Source organism: Elgaria multicarinata, chromosome 2 (genome assembly GCF_023053635.1).
Source record: "Elgaria multicarinata webbii isolate HBS135686 ecotype San Diego chromosome 2, rElgMul1.1.pri, whole genome shotgun sequence".
NCBI lineage: Eukaryota > Metazoa > Chordata > Lepidosauria > Squamata > Anguidae > Elgaria > Elgaria multicarinata.
In genome coordinates this window covers 150,380,224-150,404,505 of record NC_086172.1, presented here as the reverse complement: position 1 = coordinate 150,404,505, position 24,282 = coordinate 150,380,224, and the positions used below count along the sequence as shown (strand labels likewise).

The window sequence follows — 24,282 nt, the reverse complement described above, 5'->3', positions numbered from 1 at the left end:
GGATTTTCAGATAGGTCTAGCAAAGGCCTTAGTGTAGCTCTTTATGTTTAATAAAGAAACATATCATTTTATTGCATTCCTCATTTAATTTGGTGATGATAACCCAGGTGGCACTTTAGGTTAAATACTAAATCTAATCAGAGTAATGGTTGGTGTATTTTTTAGCACCATGAGTTGGCAGCTGTGGTACCCTCTGGCCTGCCTTTCTTTTTCAATATTCAGATATAGTGTTTACTCCCAGTGTGTGTGTGTGTGTGTGTGTGTGTGTTGGGATATGAGACTGCTGCTCCATATCCTGTATTGCTGTCCTTTGCCCCATAGATTTAATAACAAGATATTACCAAACTGCTATACTTGGCATTGTTGAAAGTGCTTGGAGTGGATGAAGTGGATGTTCATTGGTAGCTCAGATTCCTGAAATTGCTTAGGGCTTGATTTGAACAAAAGCAGATTGCTGAAGTTCATTAAACATGGCCCTATATAAATATAAGGTTCTGCTAGCTTTATCTGATTTGAATTAAGTCCTGCATGTGGGTTGGTGGTGATGGGAACAGAAAAGAAATCAGGTTTTAATTTTATCTTGCTGGATTGTATACACATAGATAGATAGAAAGAGAGGGTCCTGCCACAGGTATCTCATCAATCCAACTGTGTCAGATGTGTGTAACAATTAGATTACACCAACAATTAGATTACATTGTTCTCTTCGATCTGTTCCTCTTTACCAAATATGTTTTTCTTATATGCCATCATTCTTTTCTTTCTTCTTTTTTAAAAAAGTACTTTAGGTAAAACAACTACAGGTTACTAACCAACGGAATTACCTTTTCCAGATGATTAACATTAGTTCTTCTGGCCAGTTTTCCTTATTGCATCTGATGCATGCAAATGTTCTAACCTTTTAAAATATTCCATCTGTTTTGACTGAAGGAAGTTATCACTTCTCATCGGCTTTACAAAAATCCATGTTAGAAAGAAGAATCTCGATAGCAAAGCAGTCTGGATATAGAGAACTAGAAAATGTTATACCGGTGAAAGATATTATGGTGCAATCTTTTACTGTCATCATAGTGTTGGATGTATTTGCAGAATACACTTGAGAGTATGTTCTTGACCAAAATAGAAGGGAAATTTAGAAAATAGGGTAAATCCTTTTGTAGGAATGCAACAACTGGATTTTAGGTCATGAAGGCCTTTTTGCCAAATGTAAGAGAGATTTCCTTTGCTCCTCTGTGCATAGTTTTCCTGCCAGATAAGCAAAGCATACGGGTTAAAAAGGAAGAACTCTACTTGGGAGAAATTGGTCGTGAATGGAAAACTACCACTGATTCTGTTACCCCTCCTACAAAAGTACAATCATGTAATTATCAACAATACACATTGAATGCAGATCATAAAAGCCAATATTAAAACAAACATCTTGCAAAAATTAAACCAAGAAATACATCTATAGAAACAAAAATAACTGTATACTGAAAAATAATAATAAATCCACAGCAAAGGTTAAAACTCTGAACTAAAAGCAACAATAACAAGTCATTCACTTTACTGTAAAAGAAAAAGAGAAAGCCCAAGATAACTGTAAATATAAAACATACAAGAAAAAAACCACTAAAATCATAATTTCTTAAAAAAAAAATACTAAATACACATATAGAAATAGTCAGAAGAAAGCATCATACCACGTTGATTTCATATCGTCAACTTACATCAACAAATTGCCCGCATGTTTTTTGGCATGAAAGAAAAATTTATAAAAGAAAGTTGTGTAAGAATGCTCTTGGACAAGCAGAATTGCCACATTCGAGAAACTTTTTCTTTTTTGTATTTTGCTGTTGTTATCTTTTTTTTCTTTTTTAGAAAACTTTTTTTTTATTAAAATGTGTATTATTTTCATTGTTTTTAAATATAATATTTACGACAAAGGGTGATACAGGGAGGCAACAACACATACATCCACACCACATAACATGAAAAGAAAAAATAATAATAATCCTGCACTTTAACGAATTGAAAAGTTTTTCCTACTGTTTTTGTTGTTCTTCTTGTAAATTCAGAATTTTGCTTTTTTATATATATAACAATCGTTCTTGTGTTATGATTTTTAAAAACTAAAAAAAAAGCTGTATACCTTATCGTTACAGAATTTGTGTTTGATTGTTTCCCATCTGTACAGATCAGAAGTGCAATTCCCCAACCACTGCTTGTATGCAATCCCAACACCAATGGGATTTACACAAAAGCAATGTTCAGCGGATCACACCTTCAATGGTGTTTGAGAATCAACTCATTCGCCTTTACTTTCTTTTTTTCTTTCTTTTTTAAATTGTTTGGAGATAGATAGATCTATTAAAAAAAACATTTTCTTTTCTTTTTCCTAGAATTTGGAGTGTGTGTATTTTAAGGAATGGATGACTGCACATAAAATTTTAAATGATGCTAAAGAAAGGGTGGGTGGAAGAGTGAGGGGGGGGACTTATGGGATGAAAAGATGCCTCAGGTGGATGGAGTAGGGGATGTACGATCTATGAGTGTACTACACAGATGAAAATGATGGGAGTGAATGTGTAAGTCAGTTGCCATGTCCATGTAAGTGCGGAACGGAGTGATCTAGCAGCATTAGAGCTTCTGGCTGTAAGGAAGGGATGGGCAATATACAAAAACAAATGAGCATATTCATGCCCATCAACGAAAAGAAAGAACAGAACTCTAACATTGACAATCTCACAAACCCTAAGCTGCAACTTCTTCAACATGCAAATTACAAAAAAATCACTTAAGAAATATAATAATAATTACAGTTTCATTAAAGTTCTCAAATTATAAGAACAGTTCAAACTTTTCCCCCTACTTAAAAAGCAGTAAAATATACAAACTAAGAATAAGAATAATAACCAGATTAAAAAAAGAAAACAAGAAAACTAGATTTTATGCATACGAATTGGAGCAACTTCAACTGCAGCCCTGCTCAGCTTCATCTCTTGGTGTTACTCTCTTCCAGTGTCTATTATGTGTTTAATATCTGGGTATTAGTTCAGTTTGAAATATGGGAGGTTTGAGGACATGCAACCATGATTGCTCAGGAGCACCAAGGTTTTTGTAGTGCTTTCTTGATCCTTGGCTCTATCCCAAATTTAAGGGATGTTGCAATTATGCTTTAAAAAGGAACACGTTTCTTTTCTTTTAAAAAAGTAAGGCTGTAGGATTCTGCAGTTGAGGTAGTCCCTTATTTAAAGAAGGAGGTAGAGGGGGAAAAATCAGAAAACAATTCAATAATGTTTATGTTGTTAGATTGGAACAAACCAAATCTAAGATAGAAATCCAACATTTGAAAAGAAAAGACATCAAAATAGGCATACTTAAAAAAAAAAGAGAGAGGGGAAAAAAAGAGCACTTTATTCCCAGCAAGAAGGGATAAGAGAACAACTGTTTGGGTTTTAATAGTTTTTTGTTTGATTACTTGTAAAGAAAAGAAAAATCCACACACTTTCAAAGATGAACAAACCAGATGCACACACCAAAAAGGAACAGACAAAGCAGTCTAGGGACACTTTTATCATTTCGAATTCTTTTTCATTATTTTTTTTTTTAAAAAAATGGATTTAAATTCCATTTTTCTTTTTAAATTGAAACTTTGGCAGGAAAAAAAGGTCACTAAAAACCACCCCTCCCTTTTACATTTGCTTTTTTTTTTAATTAAAAAAAAGCTAGTTGTCATTACTTTTAAAAAGAATAAATAAATTAATAAATAAATAAATATGGGGGTAACGTGCAGTCTGGATGTACGTCATAAATAGACACAGGAAAATATATAAGAAATTGGTTGCGATTGACAAATGGGTTATAAAGTAGCTTTATTTTACTGTAGGATGTTAATAATAATAATGCATGCTTAAAGTAAGTTGCATTTAGGGAAAGTAGAAGAAACAACAGCAAGCTAGAAGTGGAGGATGGGAGAGGGGAAAGGGAGATTAGCAAAGGAGGAGGCAATTCAAGGAAGAAGGTGGTTGCTGGTATATAATTTCACGAGTGTCCAGTAAAGGGGGGGGGCAAAGCACATTCCAGAGTACTCTGCAAGCTATGGGAAAGATAATAAGGGCAAACAGGTAGGATGGAAATTGGTGATGGCACTGGAAAATCCATTTGCAACTCTTTATAACATGACAGTTAGGGATCAGAGCCATATGACCCAACCTTAGAGTCCTGATTGACTCAGTTGTCAAATCTTTATCGATAAAAGTCAGTGGTCTACCGGATTGATAGTTCTATACGAGATTTTTTTGTTCTTTACTGAAAAGGTCACTTGCAGCTCAGTCCTATGTACGTTTACAGAGAAGTTCCACAAGTATACAATTGTAATTACTCCTGAGTAAGCATACTTAAGTTTGCAGCCTTAGTTGCATGGGTGGATGCTCTCCATGCCCTTCAAATGATGGGGTAGTTTATTAATGTGCTTAAGGAAGGTAGAATTAAAAAGTATTGTCCACTGGGACAGCACAAAGTAATACATCTCCCAAGAGCGTTTGTAGAGCATTGGACTACAAATTAGCCCCGGTTTCCAAAGGAACAATTTGCCAGGCAATAAAAGAATGCAACTCCCAGCATATGCAGACACTGGTCTCAAATCTGTATTCAGGCAGTGCTACAGGACAAGGACTGCAGGGTTGAGTCTTCTGCATATTATAAAGAGGTGCTCTTAATCTGCACTATCTTAATAAGCCAACGGGCTTTGCTAACATAGAAGCCATTGGAGGGCAGTAGCCTTGTGCATATAGAAACGCAACAAATAATTTAAAGAGTTCCGATTCCTAGGTACCTTTCTATGATCAGCTGTACTTTCAGACCCCACTGAGAAAGCAAGGGCAATTGCCATAGGCATGAATCTCCAATTCACAATACAGAAATGTGCGGAGAGAGAGAGAGAATCAACAAGTCCCCTCAACATATTCTAGGATGCCTTACTGAAAAAAGTGTCCCAGGCTGGTTGAGATTGAGAAAGGGAGTGCATGAGAACTGCCCCACCTCCATGGAAGGTCATAAGGTGTAAGGCCACACTGTCCGTTCATCCATGTCGAGAATGGCCTCTACCTCTACTGGAGGTGTGCACTGGAACTCTACACTGTTCCCTTTGGGGGAATGAGTAACATATGGGAGAAGTTCAGCCAGGCAAGGAAACCTGGCTGGGTTAGCTTCAGGGACAATAGAATCACTTTGTTAGTGGGACTGAGCCCAGCTGATTAATTGTTGAGATGCCCTTTGAAGAATGCATGTAGAGTACACAGAACTGGGAATATTGGGCAAAAGGTGGGATACAAATAAATCATCATCATCATCATCATCATCATCATCATCATCATCATCATCATCATCTTTACATAGTGTAATGTGGTTCTTTATCAAAGCTTTGAATGGTAAAGTCCCTGAGTGTTATTCCCTGCCAGGATTCCAAGCCTCTGACCTGACTAGGTCTCAGGAAATTTCACAAATGGGCAATCACACCTCAACTTGACTTCCTACCGGAGAATTGCGTTCCAGCACAACAGCTGTACAACTCCATAATCTTTCCCACCAGGCTATTCAGACATTTCAGTCAGTTAGAATTCATTTAACTCACAGGTCTATTTACTGGAATACTATTGCTTTCTATCCAACACTGCTGAGCAATCCCACAGCAAATGTTTAACACTTCCTTGTTTTAATAGGTTTGGCCTTCAGACTTCAGACAATAGACTGCAGTGTGGTCATTCCTAGCCCAAGTCTGCTGCCTTACACCTTCCAGTGTGTGACACAAGAAAACAGATAACCAACACTATGAGAATGAGCAAGCCCTATATAGGATGGTATGCATCACATAAGAGTTTTTAGAAATAGTTATTATAAAACAGATCTTAGAATCTTAGAAAACAAATACTGAGATGCACTAATGTGCACACTAATTATTACATGATGCTAACACTTCATTCATTCCCTGCACATTCAGGGTACAGCATTCAGATGACTTCCTAGTTATATGGTTACCTGTCATTATATTTGCAAATGTAATGATGTTCAGGTTGCACAACTGGTAAATCTTTCCCTCCTCCACCCCTCTTTTCCCCAGCTTTCTTGATTATGAATGTAGTATTTTTTTTCATTAACTACAGAACTGAATGGATGTTGAGAAAAAAAATTGGCTTTAGCATGGGGGGCATTGTATGTGATAGGGGTGGAGTGATGAAGTAAACATTTCATGTCTCGCTATAAAATGTCTTTATGCTATAAAGAATATAGGAGCATGTACACACAGACAGACAGAGAGAATATTTGCTGCCTCTCGCCTAATCAAGAGCTCCTGCCTGAGGCAGCCATGTTCTTTTCCTGACAGCTTACACTGCAGGAAGAAGAAGGAGAAGAAAACCTAAAGTCATTAATAAAACAAATGCCACATAGCTTGGGGCCAGGCACAGTAAAATACATGCCTTTTGTAAATAACCCTTAGCACAGCTACAGCTTTTCATCTTCAAAGCACTCTGGAGGCTCTGAATATTTAAGCCTGGTGCATCTTTGTGAGACATACAGGAATCTCTCCCTTCCACAGAAGTGCGGAAGTGGTGGTGGCTTGATTGAGGTCATTAAAGAGATCAGTGTCAGAGCAAGGGCATAAGAAAGAAGGTCTGGAGCTAAATATATTAAATCAGGCATTGCTCAAGCTTAAAAATATTTCACATTTGGGCAGAGCAAGAGAATTCAACATCTTAAATCTTGGGGATTGGTTATGCTGCTGGATGAGCTATGCACTTTCTGGTCCTTTCACTGCTAATTTCCAGAGAGGAACTTGTGGCACTTTAAAGACTAAGTGTTGTATCTAATGATTGCAAAAGCAAAATGCACCTTGTGCAACTGATCTTTCTCTTTCCCTCATCCCCTAACAGCCCTCTGTAAGCCCTGGAAATCCTCCCCTTAAAGTGGGAGAGCAGCCCCCAAAACAATGCAGGGAGTAGGGGTGTGCACGGACCCTCCGCTCCGCTTCACTTCCAGATCCACAATTTGCGGATCGGGCCACTTTGCTTTGCTCCACCCCGCTCCGCCCATGTCTGCTCCGCTCCGCTCGGAGCTCCGGATCCAGATCGGAGCTCCGTTTTCCACCCCCCATAGGCTTGCATTAAGCTAAAAAAGTATACAACTTTTTTTCTGTGAAAGTTAGAAACCTCAAGTTTGGCACCATGACACCTCATGGAGGTATACACACGCACACCAAGACTCAAGGCAATCCCATCATCCCCTGATTTTTGGGGAATTTATGAAAATTGGGTACCCCATTCACACCCCTTTCGATAGCTCCGTCAATTTGCACGTTAGAAACCTCAAACTCGCCACCATGACAGCTAATCCAGGGATACACATGCATGAGAAGACTCAAGGCAGTCCCATCATCCCCTGATTTTTGGGGAATTTATGAAAATCGGGCACCCCATTCACACCCCTTTCCATGGCTCCGTCAATTTGCATGTTAGAAACCTCAAACTCGCCACCATGACAGCTTATCCAGGGATACACATGCACGCCAAGACTCAAGGCAGTCCCATCATCCCCTGATTTTTGGGGAATTTATGAAAATCGGGCACCCCATTCACACCCCTTTCCATAGCTCCGTCAATTTGCATGTTAGAAACCTCAAACTCGCCACCATGACAGCTTATCCAGGGATACACATGCACGCCCAGACTCAAGGCAGTCCCATCGTCCCCTGTTTTTTGGTGGGGCTTAAACCTGCAGACATCTCAATGGGGCCATTTCAAAGGAAATCCCAACATGCCATGAATTGGGGAGTAGAGATCATTAACCTAATATGAATCTTCTTCCACACTTGAAAAATGGATTTGGAACTTCCAAAACTCCAAGTGAGCGCAGGAAGGACTTCTCCCCTGAGTCAAAGCCAGACACACACAACATCCCTGCAAGGCGGGCAGGGGAAGAGAGAGGGAAGGCAGGCAGACAGGCAGCAGACATTTCTGGGGGCATAAGTAAGTGAGCCAAGGATAAGCCAGTAATGCATATAAAATGGAATAAATAAATAAATAAACAAAGGAGGGGTGGAATTAAAAGCAGCAGTGTTGCTGAATAAACAATAAGAAGAACTTTTTTAAAAAGGCTATATCTGTCTTTTACCAGCAATAGGGGGACGTGCCCAGGGGAGGGGGAAGCAGCAGCTGCCAATTTGACTGGTCAACCAGTCTTTTAAGAAGCAAGGCTGTCAGTCCAACTCATGAAAGACATTGCTCCACCACTAAGAAGTAGAACTGTCACTTCAACTCATGATAGGCATTGCTCCACCGGGTTACTCTCTTTGGAAGGCTCTGATGGCCTTCCAAGTACAGGAGAGAGTGAGGGCAAGTCCACATGGGATGCCCTAGGGGAGCTCATCCCCTTGCACCACATCTTTTCAGTTGTTCCCCAAAGTTAGGGTGGGTAGCACTGCTGTGTGTTTCCTATCTGTTAGTATGATTTCAGGTTGTGTTTGTGTATTTGGTGGGGCTACTGTTTTAAAAAACACTGGGAAAAGTCCGTTCAGACTAAGAAAGAGAAGTTCCCAGAATCCCAAGTTACCCGTTTTGCCTATCCCCTCCTCCAACTTTGGGATCATGTGATCATGACCGGGAGTTGACTCTGCCCCTCAGCCCTTCGGAAAAGGTATTTTTCCCGCCGGTTTTTAAAAAATTCTAGCGTGCGACCCGCACCACGCAGAGAGCTGAGAGTAGTCTCAAAATGACCCCCATCCACGACTCTCCAAGCACAAGAATTTTTAGAAAGATAGCTTCAAAAACAACATAGTTATCCCCCTTTCTTTTCCGCAATGCAATCCTATGGGCGAAATGTTTCAAGATGGCGATAGAAGCAGAACGCGGAAACCGGAGCACTCCGAAAATGGGCGCTTCTCTTCGCCTTGCTTCTAGGGGTCTGCAGTCTGCTTCTACTCCGCCTCTGGGCAAGGCGGAGCAAGCCAATTCACTCCTGCTTCTGCGCTTCTAATCGGAGCGGAGCACATGCCTAGCAGGGAGGATTCACCTGAAATCAGGCAGAGGAATCTTGCATCACCTAAACTCCTGCTGGCAGAAGATTCCTCGGCCCAATTTGGGGGCAATTCCCCATTTCACTACACCTCCATACAACACAGCCCCCACTGTTCAGGAGGTCCCCCTGACTCTCTGGAGAGGATTTTCAGGGTTGTAAAAAAGGGTTACGGAGGGGAGGAGGGCGGAAAGAGAGACTGGTTGTGTGAGGTGCCTTTCCCGTGTTCAGAGCTTTCATGGACCAGAGTCTGCTTCATCTAAGTCCATGAATGCTTATAGCTAGGGACTGTAGAACTCACGGGGCACTCACCCTGCGAGTTGGCTGAGTGCTGCTTGGCCAGCTCTGTTCCGGGAGTCAGCCCAGCCGAGTGCTCGGCCCAGCGCTCTTTCTGGGGCCTCTGGAAAGTGTGCAATCCCCCACATGCCATTAGCGTACCCAGGGAAATTGTGCACTTTCTGGAGGCCCCGGAAACGGTGCTTTGCCTCCCTTCCCTGTGCACCAATTATTTAAAGGCCCTCTTTAAACCATGAAAACTGGCATGCCAGGGGAATTGCAGACTTTCCAGAGGAGCCAGAAAGTGTGCCTTGCGTCCCTCCCTATGCCAATTGTGGCCTCAAAGGCCCTCTTAATCCAGTGTTTTAAGAGGGCCTTTAAGGCCATGATCAGCACGGGGGGAGGGGGGAGGAACATGATCTCCCCATTGTTGATGGGGGCCTCAAAGGCCCGATTAATAGGGCCTTTAAGGCCTGCACTGGTGCAGGGGGAGACAGAAACACAATTTTCCAAAGTCTACAGGGGGAGAAAATATGCAATTTCCCCAGCCTTGTTGGCTGCCATTAACACAGCATGGGAAAAGGACAAGGGGCGTGCGCAGGTCAGGGCTGAATTGAGTTCCACCCAGATCTGCGCCCCTTTTGTCCTTTAGCAGCATCGAAGCGAAAATCCACTGGGCGCATCTGTTGGGGCTAGTGGGGGTGGGATGCAGGGGTGTCCACTGCCTTTGCATGCCAGGTGGATCCCCCCCCCCATTGCTACTTACGACGCAATAACAGTGCAGCCCTGGTTATTCCGAAGTATGTCCCGCTGTGTTCAGTGAAGATTGCTCCCAGACAAGTGTGCATGGAATATTCCCATGCAGGTGCTAGTGATCCCCCAGAGATTGTGTTGCTCTAGACCTATCCATTTGCGGGGGGGGGGGGATTCTAGGGATGGTGCAGGCACTCAGTTGTGGCTCAAAGCTCAGCGAGAAATTACCAGGGGCTCATCTACACCAAACAGGATATTCCACTATGAAAGGGGTATATAAAAGGCAGAAGCCACACTACTGCTATATAGTGGTATTGAAGTGCACTGCAGAATCTACACTACTGCTTTATAGCGGTACTGAAGTGCACTGACAACTATTGGGGCCTATGACATATGTACACCAAGCAGGATATAGCACTATGAAAGCAGTATGAAAGCGGTATACAATATGTGTCAAGGGGCCCCAACAGTTCTCAGTGCATTTCAATACTGCTACAAAGCAGTAGTGTGGCTCCTGCCTTTTATATACCACTTTCATACCGCTTTCATAGTGGAATATCCTGCCTGGTGTAGATGAGCCCCAGATCAGCCTGTAATGTTGCGGGCTATTTTTGTGAATGAAAATGGTGCTTGGTGAGGGAGTGGACACCTTCACCCCACTGCTGACCACCCTGTGCACTGCCCAGCAGCTCACCCATCTCTGCTCGCCTGGGTCGGGTAAGTGCAGGGGTGCAACTAGCACCACATGGGGCGAGTGCAGGGTGGTCCATCCATCCCTGGTTGATTCGGCACATGAGTTGTTACATAGTCCTTAGCGGATTCCAACTTCCATGGCCACGATCCTGCTATCTATATCAACCAATACCTTTTGGGGGGATCTGCACATGGGACCCTTTTCCACTTTGGCTTTCAAACTACTTGTCTGAATATTGCTACTACTAAACCTAATACAGCACCACACACAGGGATTCAACTAAGGTTAGTCTCAACCACAAAGAGCAAGACAAACGAAAAGGCTGAAAAAATGTTCCTTTAAAAAAGGTCAACAACAGCCAAACAACAACAATGTTAACCTGTATTCGTTTTGATCGTTGCAAAAGAAGACTTTTAATCCCAATAGGTCTGGTCTTTGGTGTGAGATCTTATGGGTCTTTCATGGCACGCATTGATCCAAGAGCCCGAGGTATTCTTTGTATTTGTAAAAATGTTTAGATGCACCAGGGCTCCAAGGCAAAAGTATGTGGATACTAAATTGCATTGGTTATCAATCTGTACTTTGAACTCAATTCTCCTGGTAGACAAGTCCTTGCGACTGCAATGAAAACACAACAGGAGTTGTCTCGTGTACAAATAACTGAGTTCTCTAAATCACAGTAGGGGAGCTATTATTTATTTATTTATTTTGGTAGGAGCTCACTGTTCACCCACTGTAATTTACAAGAGCATGGGGGCAGAAAGTCTGTTTTCTGCAAAATGCCCTTTGAGAGTGGGGAGGGGGGAATTGAGGCAGTCTGTATGAAAGGGAAGGGGGAAGATTTTGCCATTGAAAAATTGGCCAGCAATGCTAAGCAGGGGCTTGCTTGAGGGAGAGTAAATGAGCCCAACAACTTCCCAACTTTTTGGACTGGATTAGGGTGACCATATGAAAAGGAGGACAGGGCTCCTGTATCTTTAACAGTTGTATTGAAAAGGGAATTTCTGCAGGTGTCATTTGTATATATGGAGAACCTGGTGAAATTCCCTCTTCATCACAACAGTTAAAGGTGCAGGAGTTATACTAGAGTGACCAGATTTAAAAGAGGGCAGGGCACCTGCAGCTTTAACTGGTGTGATGAAGAGGAAATTTCACCAGGTTCCCCATATATACAAATGACACCTGCTGAAATTCCCTTTTCAATGCAACTGTTAAAGATACAGGAGCCCTGTCCTCCTTTTCATATGGTCACCCTAGACTGGATGACCAGCTGGAGTTAAACCTAAGTGTAATTTAAAAAGTGATGACAACACTTTCACAGGCCGCCCAAAGGGCTGTTTTGCAGCCCTCCTGGCCCATGAAGTGCTGCCGCCATGTTGCTGAGACTCCAGATCTCCTGGGATCATGATTAGCATTTAAGAAAAAGGTGTGGGCTCACTGTGCACCTTGTTTTAAAGCAGAAGGGAAGTATTTTTGCTTCTGCCTCTGCCCCAAAATCTGTCAGCAAGTTGGTGGTGGTGGTTTCAGCAGTGAGAAGCAGTGAATATTGGTCCCCGGATTCCCTGAAATGGCCTCACTCCTGATTTATCATAGATGGCTTTTTAGAAAAGAAACTCCTGGCAAGGATGCTTGCTTACACAACAGGCTAGACAATATGAAGATCAAATGGTGGCAATGGTAACTTTACATAGCATGTCACTCATTCCTTATATTATTGATGTTCAGGGGGTAAGTGCTGATCCTTATGTAGCCAAAACTACATCATCTATGCACAAGACGGAGGGATCAGCAGGCTTGGGGGAAACCCAAGGCTTGGAGAAGTACAAAACATCTTTAGAATAAGAACTGTGGTGATGGTGGTGAATCAGAAGCAACCCTATGAGGACTGGACATTCTCAAGCAGAAGTGGGGAAGTTGCGTTTCTAAAATCAATGGATAATTCCAACACTGGTGCTAAAAATGTGTATGTTAGTTCTTCTGTGTGTGAATATCAGTGTCTGAAGTGACTTCTGAGTTTGACTATGTGACTTTATATTTTAGAGGAATGTGAATAATAACCCTTTCCTCTGCCCATTCTAGTTTAGCCTGCAATCCCAACAGTTATTGGGTGGAAAGCATCTATAGGACAGCTTTTGGGTCACTAATAACCATTACATTTTGAGCTTCCTGAGTGATTATTAATACACGGTAGCATAATAACCACCAACAAAATGAAACTTAACAGTGAAGCAAATCTAATGGGATAGAATGTTAATTAACAGGAGCAGAAAACTCATCACTTTAGACTTTCTTCTATTACAGACTAAGATGTTATATGGCTGGATTTTAATAGGAAAGGCTATTAGTTTCTCATAGACACTAATTTCCTTTATCTCTATTACTTCAGAATTGCAACTTTCTTTCACAATGATGTGTTCATTATTCCTATTCATGGTCCTTAGCTCATGAACCTGAAGGTGAAATTGGAAAAGGTTTTGTTAAAAAGAACAAACAATTTATCCACATAATCCTTATGTGGGCACAACTCAAACCTCTAAGCTATGTAGGTATCCATGTTCAAATCAGAATGGCCTGAGGCTCTAGGCTATGCACATTTTGAAAATGGATGAATGTTTTACTATGAGAAACCTGCACGATCAGCCCACTCGTGTATTCATTTAAAAAGGAATGTGGTGGGAGCTTCCATGTTTGAAAGCTTTTCCATTCCAAAAAGTCTTTTAATGTGTAAATGTAGCAAGTTGTGCAAAAGGTACAGAGCCAGCCTGGCCATTACGCAGAATGAGGCCATCACCTCTGGTGACACATATTGGAGGGCAAACTCCTCCTTGCTATTCCTCCTGAGCTCCCCAGCTGTGACCTTCTGTTGGGAGGCCAGAGCTGTGAATGCTACACAACCTGTCCTGGATCTCTAAACTAGCCTGCTGCCTAAGGTGCAGGGGAAGACATGATCCCATCACTAGTGTTGAAGTATGTTTCGACTGCTAGTCCAACCAGCTTTTATACATGGGATGGGGAGGGGAAGGGACAATATCTTGTCCTTTGCCTTAGGCACACCCTAAGAAGCTAGGCTCGTAGAATTTTAGAGTTGGAAGACGAAGAATTTTAGAGTTGGAAGATTGGTTGTACCCAATCCAGTCTTCTCCCCCCTCCACCTCACCCCATTTCTGAAAATATTTGAACAAAGAACATGCTGGCCTAGCCTGGGCTGTGATAGAGCCCAAAATCTGCATTCATACACTCCTTCCAGATTGACTCAACCTCCTGCTAAGTAGGTACTTGAGAAATCACCTGGAGGATGAATGACCAGGCCCTCCAAGGCTATTGCCTGGTCAGTTGAATTTCCCTCCCTGGGAGCTGCCCAGCCCCCATAGAGAAATACCTGTGATTGTGAAACCTTTTGACTTCTTTGGGTAGTTGGCAAAGAGTCAAGGCAAAACTCTTATATGCTCTGGAGTCCCAGGTGGGCCTCATCCCTCCCACCCCACCTATACACTGCTGTGGTGAGTTAATCTTAGGCACCTGATAACTAAAATTTAGTGAGGTAGTCTAATGTTTCATTTCATTTTTAAAAGCAACACACAATTTCTGAACTTTCTCTGCTTGATTTTTTAATAAATATACTGAATTGGAAACTGGAATGGATTTGGCTCTTTGCATAGTCCAGAGTTGGCTTTACTCTTTGCTTTACTGTTTGCTTGGCAAACAGGCAGATTCCGTTTTAAAGACCTTAAAGGGAGTTCTGTTCTTCTCCACATGTAAAAGCCCTCTCAGGTGGTTAGGCTAATGGATATTTTTAACAACAACAACAACAACAACAACAGAGTGGTGGTGACATGACCTCTGAAGAATCATAGAATCATAGAATAGCGGAGTTGGAAGGGGCCTACAAGGCCATGGAGTCCAACCCCCTGCTCAATGCAGGAATCCACCCTAAAGCATCCCCCACAGATGGCTGTCCAGCTGCCTCCTGAATGCCTCTAGTGTGGGAGAGCCCACAACTTCCCTAGGTAACTGATTCCACCGTTGCACTGCTCTAACAGTTAGGAAGTTTTTCCTGATGTCCAGCCAGAATCTGGCTTCCTTTAACTTGAGCCTGTTATTCCGTGTCCTGCACTCTGGGAGGATCGAGAAGAGATCCTGGCCCTCCTCTGTGTGACAACCTTTTAAGTATTTGAAGAGTGCTATCATGTCTCCCCTCAATCTTCTCTTCTCCAGGCTAAACATGCCCAGTTCTTTCAGTCTCTCTTCATAGGGCTTTGTTTCTAGACCCCTGATCATCCTGGTTGCCCTCTTCTGAACACGCTCCAGCTTGTCTGCATCCTTCTTGAATTGTGGAGTCCAGAACTGGACACAATACTCTAGATGAGGCCTAACCAGGGCTGAATAGAGAGGAACCAGTACCTCACGTGATTTGGAAGCTATACTTCTATTAATGCAGCCCAAAATAGCATTTGCCTTTCTTGCAGCCATATCGCACTGTTGGCTCATATTCAGCTTGCGATCTACAACAATTCTAAGAATATAAGCAAAGGGTGTCCCGCAGTCTGTCCTACCTCGCAGGGCTGGAGGTGCAGGCATATGAGTTTGTCACAGAGGTCATTAGTCAGCCCTCTTCTCCATGCGGTGTCCCTGACAGATGGCTGTCTAGCCACGGCTTGAATACCTCCAGAAAAGGAGAGAAACTTTCTCCCTGATGTCCTTGAATATTCAAATGTGTGATCCTTCAAAAGCATTCTGAAATGCAGTCTAGGATAATTGCACCAGCTGTTTTTTCTAAATGTTTGAATCAGCTTGATACAGAAGACTCCCATTTCAGGTACAGAGTTGTAACGTTCAGCTAAGGGAAAATATATTCTTGGAATTTTTGATTATTTTAATTGATGTTTAAAATAGGGGGGGGGGGCATTGTAAGCTGACTTGGGCTCTCTGTGGTAGAAAGCCAGCATAGACAACTTTGTAACAAATAAGAGAATTGTCTTGTAAACCACCCAGAGAGTTTTGGCTAGTGGGTGGTACAGGAATGTAATAAATAAATAAAATTAATTAAAATTATTATTATGTAAATAAATCAGTCATTGTGAGGGAGCGTTTCAAGACTTGAAAGCTGCCATACTTTAACAAACACTTTCAAAAGAAGATTCCAGCAGGAAGGTCATGAATTGGAATCCATTTGACAGATTTTTTTTCTATCATCCTTGAGTTCAAGTGGGTGTGACCAGCTCATTACAGAAAATAACTATAATGCCGTATATGTGGCTCCATGTTAAGGGTAAGTTGGCTGAATCACATTCCATCAAGGGATGTTAGAGAAATCCACAACAGAAGCACATGAGTTTGGATTTTTAGGAATCTGACCCATGGATTCCACAGTGGACTGTCTTTTCCCCTATCGGGTGGAGTCCGCAGATTTGCAGACTGTTTTCCTACCCTTTGGCAATTTTGTGTGAATTTCATTGTAAAAAATGAACAAAAATTGAAAACAAACAAAACAAAAAAAATGGCCCAAAATGTGCATTTCCCCTACAGGCAAAAGCATGAAAATGCACGTTTGTGGGGAATTTGCGTATTTGCAGGAAATTTGTTTATGTGCGAATGTGTGGAAATTCGCATTTGCAGCAATATGGAAACAGGAAAAAAAAATCAATTTCATTGATGGATGGACAAATGAACAAAAGGCACCTGACTATCCACGAAACACAGACAGAATGGATTTTACATAATCCATACATCCCTAATTCTGCCATCATAACCAGAAATTGGGAGGGGGGCACAGTATGTTCTATGGCCTATATTGAGAAAATGACTCAATGGACTGATCTGAAACTGAAAGGTCGCTTCCAACTCTAACACTCTATGTGAATGGTATTCACCACAGCCAGCCTGTCTATAATGATGTTCACATGTGTGTACATGTGTACACACTTACACCATAGGGTAGTATTTCATAAATATTTGAAGCTTGCTCTAGAAATATGTTTTCTAAAGCTTGTGACAGTATTCTTGTTGACAGTGCGATACGGCTCTTGGTTGTTTTTGCTGCAACAGACTACCCCTCTGGCACCCATCCGCATGTACAAACGATAATTCTCAGTCCCTCTGACAGGAATGTACCACTACAGGTTTCAGACAGAAGCAGGGGGAAATATAAAACTTTGTGGTATAATTCAAGCATGTATTCTTCACATTTAAGCATTCTCAGTATTCTTAAATTAATTCTGCAAATGTATTAAGCACCAGGCCCAATCTGCCGTGTGTACACCAAGCATCTGTCCAAGAACCTGGTATTCACATGTCAGTTGAGGACATGTACAGATGCATGTTTACATAGACATGTGCCTGAAGACATGTGATAATAGGGTCTGATCACCCCCTGATCTAAATCTACCTCCTTTGGACACATTTTGGCCCACAGAAGAAAAGTTACATGCAACTATATCACTCCTGATTCTTCCCACCCACCCTCTCGCCACTGACTGAGTGATAGAGTAGCTTGCATGTGAGTGAAGTACAAGAAGATGATGCAGGGGGAGAATGGGGCAAATGCCCTATGCTCATGTGTGTTCAATCATTCATGCATGTAAACATGCATCTGTACATGTGTATTCAACTGACATGGAAATACCAGAGTCTTGGGCAGCAGATCGTTCACAACTTCCTCACTCACACGAGCAGCAATCACTGGCTTTAGTTAATTTTTTAAAAGTCAGGATCTCAGTCCTGAACCTCCCAATATAACATGTAGTTAGAACATAAGAACATAGGAAGGGCCCTGCTGGATCATCTAGTCCAGCACTCTGTTCACACAGTGGCCAACCAGCTGTCAACCAGGAAGCCACAAGCAAGATCTGGGTGCAACAATATCATCCCACCCATGTTCCCCAGAAACTGGTATATATAGGCTTAGTGTCTATAGTTTTTCCGTTAGAGAAATGTAAGTTAACAGTTGTGGTTTCCAATCCATACCATTAGGTAAGAATTTTCTGGTAAAAAAATGTATTACATGAACAAGCTCGCAGTGACTACAAACCCCTGTGATTGCAGTTACCTAGAATCACATGTGTCATACGAGGGCAGTAATGTTCTTCAGCCTCATGGTGGATAAGCAATGTCTCAGTTATCAATGACTACAAAGCCTCTAGAGAAAGATGCAAGAGAACTGGAACCTACAGTGCTGGTAAGGCAATAACCTTTCTAGTACTGTCCTTTTGCAGAGGGATGCAAATGCAGAGGATGTCATGCAAGGGATTTTTTCAGATATTAGTAAGCCCCATCCCAAACCATTTCCCATTAAATGAGCACATGGGAGAAAAATATAGCGAGAGAAATTCAGGGTAGGGTGCAGGAGAAAAACGGCCTGAATTTGGGAAACTCTCAAGCGTGTCTTATCCATTCAGAGCATGTGGAGCGGAGTGGAACATAATAATAAATACTGTAAGTAATGGGTTCGATATACACCTTAATCAAAACAAGCTGGAGGTTTCTCTAGCCGAGGGAAGCTGAACACTGGGGTGCTTCTGCTGCAGCCTGCCAGCTCTATTACAAGAAATAGAAACCCACTAGCTTGTCTGTTTCAGTTGAAATCATTAGACACAGCTAATTTCCAATGTGATTGCCTCCCCCCTTTCTTGTTCTCACCTATACTACCATGACATGGGTCCTAATAAAGCAATGAGCAAAGCAATCTCCACATTCTCTGATTCTGACAGGAAGTGACAGAGTTTGACAATGTGAGGATGAAGCTATTCGTTATTGCATCTCTCTATCTTTCTCTTTCTAACCCTTTAAAAATGCACATTCCATAGAAGGTTTCTTTGGAGACTGCTTTAATTCCAATCTAATTCCTGATACATGCCCGTCTCTCAACTTCGGCTCCAAAGTTCCACAACTCTCCAGCATCTGATGGACTCCTGCTTCCTCAAAAGACTTCACCCTTTCTCCTTTGCTGCCCCAATATGCTTGGGGCTATCTCCCAGTTGCCACTTTTCTTACTTCTTTAAAATTGCTCCTCAAAGCCCAACTTTTCTTGAAGTCTTTGGCTCAAATATCCTAGTTTCCCTGCCTTTCTGTAGACCTGTAACCCCCAAATCACAATTTCCTTCCCTAGTTTATCCTTCATTATTTTTATTTTAGGGATGGGCAAATCTATCACGCTCAATTTTACCCACAGTTCTTATTTTTTCACTTTTAAGTTTGTCCTAACTTGTTTCTGCATTGGGTCTTTTAAATTGTTGTTGCTGCTGCTGCTGTTGCTGTGTTATCTACATGAAAATTTGTAGAGATGTTTGTGCACTTGGGCTTCATTATTGCACAGGTTTATGCCTTATTAAAAAAAACTGTACATTGTTTGTGTGAACATTTGAATTTTAAAGCAATTTCCCAATGAAAAAAGCATTTTGTGGTCATTTGTTTTCTGAATATATGCATTTTTGTGATCATTTTTTATTTATTTATTTATTTTATTACATTTATATACCGCCCACAGCCGAAGCTCTCTCTCTTTTAAAAATATATATGCAATTTTGTGCACTTTTCTTTTGGGAAACTGTATCACAAACTTTGGAAAAGTAAAGATTTAAGTGGGAAATGGTGTTCTGGTTCACATTCAGTTTTTCGGAGGTTTGAATCTGGTAAGTTCACATTAAAATACAAACCCAACAAAATTCTCACCCAGTTTTAGAAAAGTTCTTTTGCAAACTGAATCACAAACTATGACAGGTGCCTTCTCTTCATAGAACAACAGTAGTGGGGATGCTCACCACCACCACCACCACCACCACCATCATTGCTGTGCTGAGTCAGATCAAGAGTCTCTCTACTACTACAGCCTGTTTCCCACACTGGCCAACTCAGTGTGTCCAGGAAGCTCACAAGGAGGGCATGAATGCAACAGACGGTCTGTGCTGTTGACCCCATTTAGTGGTATACTGGTCAGAATCCAACAGTATGCTTATACCCCTACTGATTCTGTTGTGCCCCACAGATTCTGTTGCACAAGTAATGGGCCCCACTGATTCCGTTCAATGAATGAGACCAACTATTTTCACAACAGAGATTTAGCACTTTGCAGAGGAAGCCCTGAAATGAGCAGAAATGCTAGTTTCTTGATTGGGATAGGTTGGTTGGAGCTCCCTTATGCAAGCTCTGCTGACTTGACCTGTTCCAAAAATAAGCATTTTCACTTTTTTCTGGTTGTCCTGGAAGTGCTAAATCTTCATTCTGAAAGCAAAGGCTGCCACTTGCAGACTGGAGCTGGTGGGCATAAGAGAATCGGCAGAGGCGTAAGCACCCTGTCAGATTCTGCCCAGTTTCTGAAGAAGAAGGTGCTATTAAGCCAGCATAGTTAATAGCCCCTGTTAGACCTCTTCTCCATGGATTTTAGATCTGTGTGAGACAACAGCCATTGGTTTCATAGTCCCCAGCCTTGATCCCTCTCTGACTTCAAAGAAAACTCAGAAGTAGAGGAGACTTCCCCCATTAATCCACCCTTTCTTTGCCAGGGCCTTCCAGCCCAGAATATGTGGCTCTACCTGACTCCTTGGATGCAGAGAGCACTTGTCCATTACAGCTTTCACACACACACACACCCCACAAAACTACAAATTTTGTTAAGAGACACCCCTACAAAAAATGGGCAATGGCCCTTTAAGAAACAAACAGCTTCTATGAGAAGGTGGAGCTACCTGCGGATCTAGATCTGCTGACCTTTATAAGCCTTCAGAATGGTTTTGGCTCTTGGCGAGTCAACAGCTTGCCCTGATGGAGCTTTAGTTGGCTTGGAGTTATCCAAGGTACTGAAGGACCCTGTCCTGTCTAACCTCCCTTGTGATTCTGCAAATCAGACCTGACTTGGCCTGATGTGACTGACTTGCCTCATCTCTACTTTCTTGTATGTAGCCCCACTTTGTTGCTTTTGGCACCACTGGGTGCCTTGAACAGAGCCAGACAGGACAATAGGCACATCTATAGAACAGGTAGTGGTGATACCTGATGAATTGACCCTCTGATTTAAGTCATGCAGAAAGCATAGTGGGTCATCTACTGAAGCTTTGAGAGATTCATTTCAAGTCGCTAAATTTCTTAATCAGGCAATCCTTACCAGATCAGTTATGGTGACATGACTTCCTTTTGCTTCTAGTACAGAACTTTAAGGAGGCTTCATGCAATCATACTCTGTTTTAATTTCATGTATTTTAAATATTATGTGTTTTTACATGTTTTACTGGTCTGTTGACTGTAATAAAGAATTGATTGATTGAGATTCATTTAGAATTCTACATTTGTTGCTGTTGCTGCAGTTGCAGTATCCATATTCCCTGGTAACAGATGAATCTGAATACATCATACTTTTATTGCTGTAGGGAATCTGTATTTGCCTCTTTCTCCACATACACATATATCTGTTAATACCTTCTACCGTATGCAGAATCCCCACTTCCATTACCTCTCCTACTGTTGCAGTCATTACCACAGAGCTGTAATTTTTTCAGGATTTTGTAAAGAGGAGCTACATTTCCTACCCTTTAATCCCCTGATATGACAAACCTTTTTCACCTCCTGTGCTTGTTCCGTCTCCTTATTAAGCTTTCCTCCCCATGGCTGCTGCTTTCAAATCATGGACTGGATATTCCGGGATGCCACGTCAAGACAAAAACAACCCCTCTTGTTATTGTCGTGGAATTGGTACATCTGAAATGACTGGGCTGCTTTCCGAGTGCACCATTCCCAGAAGTATAGCAGAAAATTGCATCTGATTCCAGGGAAAGGAAGGAATCCATCTTATCACCCTTGTCTTTGGAACTATTTCTAAAGATTGTTGTGTACGTATGTTAAACGCGCACGCGCGCGCACACACACACACCAGTCAGAAATACAAGTGAGGGGTTCAGGAGAGGAGAAGTGAATGTGTTGTGCATCCTTCACTGCTGCACAAGCTGTCAAGGCTCTAAGGCAGCCTTTCTCAACCTGGGGCGCTCCAGATGTGTTGGACTGCATCTCCCAGAATGCCCCAGCCAGCAGAGCTGGCTGGGGCATTCTGTGAGTTGTAGTCCAACACATCTGGAGCGCCTCAGGTTGAGAAAGGCTGCTCTAAGGTGTGCTGTAGGCTTGAATGACCCCTAATTCCTAGGCTACATGGATGAGACATAGAGTGAGAAGGAGGAGGAAGGAAGCCAGAGTACGCAAAGAAACATCAGGGCCTCCTCCAGATGGACTGATACTTCATGACAGGGCTAACTGACATTACCTGCCCTGGGCCGATCTACATCAAGCAGGTTATAACACTTTTAAAACGGTATGAAAACTGTATATGTAATGTGTCCTGGGCCTGGACAGTTGTCATAACCATTCTAAACTGTTATAAGCAGTAGTGTAGATCCTGCCCTTGTGGGAAAGAAGGAGTAAGGAGTCAGGAGCAGGCAAAGGGAATATCAGGACCTGCTCTAGTAAGATACCCTCCTTTTAACTACTTATGAGGGCCAAACTAAACATTTTAAAGTGAGCTATGTGTGACTGGTTTATTTGCTCAAGAGAAAGCACTTGTGGTCCTTGTTGGGATTAAGACCACAGCACTCCAAGGTGGAGGGTAAACTTCACCCCACCCATTTTTATCCTGAAATCCCCACCATTAGAGCAAATGAAAGCATTCCACCCACCCCCATTGTGTGTGTGGAATTTCGGAACAAAAACAGATAGGGGAGAAGTTTAATCCCCCCCCTTCCCGGAGTGCCTTGCTCCCAACGCGAATCAGAGCCATGCATGCTTACTCTAGAGTAAATAAAGCAATCACACTTAGATATGCCTCATTAGAACAGCTTTCAGTTTGGCTCTTCAATCCTAGATTTTATGTCTGTTTTACATAACATATTTATCTATTTATGTACTGTTTGTCCTTTTGTATGATATTCTTCTAACTTTTTATATCATATTTTATCCCTGTAATTGTATTTATTGTATTTTTAAGTGCCTGTAATCTGCCCAGATAATATTTGTTATTGGGCAGAGATTAAAAATACAATCAATAATATAACAAACAAACAAATTCTTAGTAGACCTGAATAGGATTGCATGGGAAATGTCCTATAGAGCCTTATAGCTTCTGATCCCTGTGTGGACCAAGTGGATTGGTGGTGTGCATTTCGAGCAGGAAGACAGGGAGAGTGGGAGTTTTTCCAGATACTTGTAATCATGCTGGCAAACATACCTCCTGACCAAGGGGGAGAGTTTTTGTGGTTGACATGATTAAAATCATCCGAAACCACACAATGGCTTCTCGTGTTGAAAGGCATCCATGCAGTCCAGCTTCTTGGTGGCAACAGACATTACAGGCTATTATTTATTTATTGTATTTATACCCCACTTTTTCCCCTCTAAGGAACCCAAGGTAGCGTACATAATCCTCCTCCTCTCCATTTTATCATCAAAACAACAGCCCTCTGAGGTAGGTTGGGCTGAGAGTCTGTGACTGGCCTAAAGTCACCCAGTGAGCTTCATGGCTGAGTGGAGACTAGAACCCAGAACTCCCAACTCCCAAATCTAACACTCTAACCACTATACCACACTGGCTCTTGAGAGGCAGCATGGTGAAGAGGTTAGAGTAGGACTGGGGAGAGCTGAGTTCTAATACCCACTCTATCATGAAGCTCACTGAGTGACTTTGGGCCAGTCACTGGCCAGATCTACACCAAGCAGGATATTCCACTATGAAAGTGGTATGAAAGCAGTATATAAGAGGCAGGAGCCACACTACTGCTTTATAGCGGTATTGAAGTGCACAGACACCTGTTGGGACCCATTCACAAATACCATATCCTGCTTTCATAGTGCAACATCCCGCTTGGTGTGGCTCCTGCCTCTTATATACAGCTTTCATACCACTTTCAAAGTGCTATTTCATGCTTGGTGTGGTTCCTGCCACTGACTCTCAGCCTAGCCTACCTCACAAGGTTGTTGTGAGGAAAAAATGGAGGAGGAGGAGGAGGGTCCTGTACACCACCTTGGGCTCCTTGGAGGAATCCCCCCCCCAATATAAATGTAACAAATAAATGAATATTTGTACCCTTGGCTCCATATCTGCATACACTCCAGGGAATGGTCCAAATGGTTGATGGGCAAAAGTGAGTAGGGTACTGAAAGCCCCCCCTCAAATTCTCAAGTCTTCCTTTGTGTATATGAGAGTTACCATGAGCAGTGCAAAAGCAGAAGCACCAGGAGTTGCTTTCATCTTTAAACAAGCCTGTTAGAATAGATATGCTGCAGGCATAACATTTACCGGAGTTTGTTTTACCAGCTGCTTCTAAAAATACCTCTACATTTCTGACTCCTTCATTTTGAATTGTTTTACTTTTAGGGGTGCTTCATGCGAGTGGGCGGGGAGAAGAACAACAACCGTGATAGATATGGAAAATAGCATCTGTTGGAAAGATCACACAGCTTCAGGGATGGACTTATAGTCTCACAGTTGCTGTTCAAAAATAATAATGAAAAGCTATGAATGAAACAACTGAGAATGGCAC

At 42.1% G+C, this 24,282-nt stretch overlaps 1 protein-coding gene across 9 annotated transcripts in view; it reads right to left on the bottom strand.

The window, feature by feature from the left end:
* Positions 1-24,282, bottom strand: part of NRXN3 (neurexin 3) — a 1,089,604-nt gene that overhangs the window by 12,276 nt on the left and 1,053,046 nt on the right. For 2 of the 9 annotated variants that reach the window (XM_063117928.1, XM_063117929.1), the window contains exon 18: positions 2,352-2,632. The exons of the other annotated variants lie outside the window; for them this stretch is intronic. In XM_063117928.1, the coding sequence (XP_062973998.1) occupies positions 2,526-2,632 (107 nt within the window). In that variant the 3' untranslated portion in view covers positions 2,352-2,525. Of the gene's footprint in view, positions 1-2,351; positions 2,633-24,282 lie in introns of those variants that run through there. 9 annotated transcript variants of the gene reach the window in all.